Here is a 4,906-nt window from a genome sequence, read left to right on the forward strand (position 1 = left end):
TTTGTCTTAAAATCTTACACATGCCGTGTAATTAGTAAACTAACACGACGACGTATCACCAAATTTAGGTTGGATTTAATGCTCTACGTCCATGATCAACAGGTGTTTGTCCCCCTGTAGGTGTCATGACAAAGAAAGATCCTAAAACAGTTATTAATATGGTAGTGTGTATAAAAATCCAAATAGCGTTTTATAGAGTAAAACGGACTACATTAACGCCACTCTGTGAGAAGCAGTTCTCAGTTCTGTGTTGCCGTCATCATACAAAAGCTAGCAGCTGAGTACATTAATACTAATTTCCCAGAAATAAGGGGAGGGGAGTCCATACACCGTACTACTAAGTGTGTGTGTACAATTCTATACGATCGATCTGAAATACACATACACTCTGAGTCAGCTAGAGCGTTAACGGTTTAGTAGGACTGAGAATATCTAACATTAGGGCAGTAAGCTACAATATTCTCTAGCGTCGTTTGCACGGTTTTAATCATAAGTACTGTTAAAGTGTTCAACAATGATACAGTTAGACGAACAAGATATTGTTAGCAGCACTTCCGTAGAGTTGATGACACAACCTCACTGGCCAGAGGAAGTATTGTTAGAAGATTATTTCTGTTGTTACAACAACTTGGGAAACAGAAGTAATGTTATTGTTCGCCTAACAAACGTCAGGCTTACGTGCGAGTTTATTTCACCTAAGAAAAAATCGCGGGTGACAAAGATTTACCTATGTGACGTCACAGGCTGCAAAATAAAGATGAACAACCTCAAGAACACCAGAGGCAATACATGTAGTTTGTGTTTAGAAGTTTACTATTATCCTGTTGTCCAGATCATGTGTGTGAAAAGACGTCTGCGTCATCAACTAAGCTTGACCGTGGAAAGAGCTAGTTCGTGGGACATAAACGAAAAACACATCTTGAAGTGGAGAAACGCCATCTTGTTTATGGCGTCAAGAAACCCGCAATTCCAAGATGAAATTAATGGAAGTAAGAATTACAATAGTTTATATTGGGAGGGAAGTGGATGGATACATTGGTAAAATTAATAGTCCTATTTACTTGTTCACCTTCTCTGTAAATTGGAAGCGAAGTGGATACATTGGTAAAATTAATAGTCCTATTTACTTGTATACTTTCACTGTAAATTGGGAGCTAAGTGGATACATTGGTAAAATTAATAGTCCTATTTACTTGTTCACCTTCTCTGTAAATTGGAAGCGAAGTGGATACATTGGTAAAATTAATAGTCATATTTACTTGTATACTTTCACTGTAAATTGTGAGGGAAATGGATACATTGGTAAAATTAATAGTCCTATTTACTTGTACAGCTTCATTGTAAATTGGGAGCGAAGTGGATACATTGGTAAAATTAATAGTCCTATTTACTTGTACACCTTCACTGAAAACTGGAAGCGAAGTGGATACATTGGTAAAAGTAAAAGTCCTATTTACTTGTTCACCTTCACTGTAAATTGGGAGGGAAGTGGATACATTAGTAAAATTAATAGTCCTATTTACTTGTTCCCCTTCACTGTAAATTGGGAGGGAAGTGGATACTTTGGTAAAATTAATATTCCTATTTACTTGTGTACTTTCACTGTAAATTGGGAGCGAAGTGGATACATTGGTAAAATTAATATTCCTATTTACTTGTATACTTTCACTGTAAATTGGAAGCGAAGTGGATACATTGGTAAAATTAATATTCCTATTTACTTGTATACCTTCACTGTAAATTGGAAGCGAAGTGGATACTTTGGTAAATTAATAGTCCTATTTACCCGTTCACCTTCACTGTAAATTGGAAGCGAAGTGGATACATTGGTAAAATTTATAGTCCTATTTACATGTAAATTGGAAGCGAAGTGGATACATTGGTAAAATTTATAGTCCTATTTACATGTAAATTGGAAGCGAAGTGGATACATTGGTAAAATTAATAGTCCTATTTACTTGTATACTTTCACTGTAAATTGGGAGTAAAGTAGATACATTAGTAAAATTTATAGTCCTATTTACATGTAAATTGGAAGCGAAGTGGATACATTGGTAAAATTGATAGTCCTATTTACTTGTATACTTTCACTGTAAATTGGGAGTGAAGTAGATACATTAGTAAAATTTATAGTCCTATTTACATGTAAATTGGAAGCGAAGTGGATACATTGGTAAAATTAATAGTCCTATTTACTTGTACACCTTCACTGTAAATTGGGAGCGAAGTGGATACATTGGTAAAATTAATAGTCCTATTTACTTGTTCACCTTCACTGTAAATTGGGAGCGAAGTGGATACATTGGTAAAATTAATAGTCCTATTTACTTGTATACTGCATGCACCTAGCTAAAGAAATTCAGCTTGATGGGGGAAAAATAATGTAGAATAATTAATAAATGTGTTTTTACGACCGACATTAGAAGGATGATGAGTAGAACTACGTAGGTTACTGAGATAAATCCTTATTTTACAATGTAATATATTTCTCAACTTTTAGCACGAAAATAACCCTTCCGAAACATTCAGTAATTTGAGATTGTGGTAAAGATATGGTAGACATACAGCATTATTTGTGTTGTTGCTTTCGTAGTGAAAAGGTACACAATGGCCTATCTGCACTCTGTCCACCGTGGAGAATCGAACTCCGGATTTGACCAATGTAAGTTCGTAATTTAGCCTTTGACCCACCGGGAGACAGATAGCATTATAAAGTTGGAATTTATTTAGATGTATCGCAAGAAAAACAAAACAAAAATACGTAGTTTATTAAAATATTTGTTTTTTATTGTTATATCCTAAAATATTGGCATTTACACTAATAAATCGTAATTACCTTTAAATGTTTAAAGTGATAATGAAAATTAGCTTAACAATACACGCTATGTACCACATTGTGAGCTTTAAACCACATATCTCTGCGTGATGACTATAATTGTATTTAATATTCATCCTATAAGGTGCATTTTCTGTGAATCCAAGTATTCATGGCTCGAATTTGGCCCGGCATGGCCAGGTGGTTAGGGCGCTTGACTCGTAAGCTGCGGGTCGTAGGTTCGAATCCCCATCACACCAAACATTTTAGCACTTTCAGCCGTGGGGGGCGTTATAATGTGACGGTCAATCCCACTATTCATCGGTAAAAGAGTAGCCCAAGAGTTGGCGGTGGGTGGTGACGACTAGCTGTCTTCCCTCTAGTCTCACGCTGCTAAATTATGGATAGCCCTCGTGTAGCTTCGCGCGAAATCCATAACAAACAAACAATTTGTCAACGCATTTTATTTAATATTTCTATTATCACAACATGCATGTTTTACTCTGAACACGAGTATAATGTGAGTGCTCTATAAGAGTGACAGTGAAATCCTACTATTCAGTGAGATAAAAGTATCTCAAGAGCTGGCGATGGGTGATGTTCGTTGGCTATTTGCTCTCCTTCTTACCCATCACTTCAAAATTAGGAAGGATTATGCACATCTAACCCTTTTCAGTTTGATGAATAATTTTCGACTTCGTATATTACCATATGTTCATATTTTGATTAGTGTTAGTGTTATGACGTATCTGTTGGAAGAGTTGTGTGAAGGCGCAGAAAAACCAACCAACCATGATAAAGAAATCGAATCGCTAAATACCGGACGCGTAGGTGTTCTTCCACCACACATTTTAGAGAGATTATAATGAAAATAACATAACGTTACAAGCAATTAATACGTACGGAAACGAAGGGAAAACGTTGGGCAGAAAACACGAAGTAATATCATGGTTTAAAAGGTCTTTGTTAGATTTTTCATATATTTATATTTTAACTACTTCCTGACTAAAATCATTAATCAAATAAATAATCACATTTGTATTTCTGGGAAGCGCGTTATTTATTTTTCTGTTTATTTCGAATTAAACTAAATCAGACTACATTTATGTGATTAACTGAGGTTATATTTTACAAATTAGCGTACTCCAGAGGTACGCACAAATAATTGGTGATAAGAAAATAAACAAATAAACGTTTTTTTTTAATTAAACAATAAATACACGATATTGTTTTATCGAATGTATAGAGCTGATAAATAATACTTAAATCAGTTAGACCAATCTTTTAAAATTTAGTCTAAACTATTAATGCCCGATGAATTCAAACATTTAAAGCGAATTACGATTAATATTACAGTTTCTAGTAAACGTAAGTTTAAAAGTTTTACCCGTTGAAAAATTAGCGTTTAATGATTCACATTTTTTCTCCACTATATTCAATAAACAGAGAAATACTCGATATTAGAAAGGTCACTTCCAAAGCGGCATATCTTAGTTGTCATTAATCCTGCTAGTGGCCGACAGAGGGCGCACAAGATTTTCAAGAGGAAGGTAGCTCCAATGTTGGAGGAAAGTGCAATAAGCTGGGATGTTATATTGTCAGGTTAGTGGATTGTTAGAATGGTAGTTATCTTGATTTCTATCATATTTTAACTAACTTAATAAGAACGAAACTCCAATAACTTGTACGGACATTTAAGATTTATTTCCACAAGCTAGTTTCATGACTACGAAAGATCTGGAAACTTGCAAGTTATTTAATTACACTGTTGATATGCGTGCTTTTGTTGTCCCTAAAAAGTCTATAAGTTGAATTTGTTCTTATAAATCAATAGCTCAGACTGTGCACTAATCCACGTTTGTATAATGATATTTTAACTAAACCAAATAAATAACTTTCCACTTACTAAAAAATGATAAATAAAACTGGAAAATTAATCCCAATGTAGAAAATATTGTTCTGATTATATTTCTCTATGTACAACCTTAGATCGCTGAACATGTTGCAGAGATTGTTCATGAGATGTTGTTCATTAAAAATAAATAGCAAAAACACTTACAGGAATTGTGCCCGGCATATGGCCAGGTGGTT

At 34.4% G+C, this 4,906-nt stretch overlaps 1 protein-coding gene across 1 annotated transcript; it reads left to right on the top strand.

Annotated features, from left to right (window-relative positions):
- Window positions 1-450: 450 nt before the first annotated feature.
- Window positions 451-4,417, top strand: LOC111083373 (the record flags this gene model as incomplete). The annotated part of the gene is made up of 2 exons (XM_022379868.1): window positions 451-989; window positions 4,262-4,417. Coding segments are annotated over exons 1-2 (631 nt in total), but the record flags the coding sequence as incomplete, so codon positions are not given.
- Window positions 4,418-4,906: the final 489 nt, after the last annotated feature.

The sequence above is a fragment of the Limulus polyphemus genome, unplaced genomic scaffold (assembly GCF_000517525.1).
Source record: "Limulus polyphemus unplaced genomic scaffold, Limulus_polyphemus-2.1.2 Scaffold9288, whole genome shotgun sequence".
Classification (NCBI taxonomy): Eukaryota; Metazoa; Arthropoda; class Merostomata; order Xiphosura; family Limulidae; genus Limulus; species Limulus polyphemus.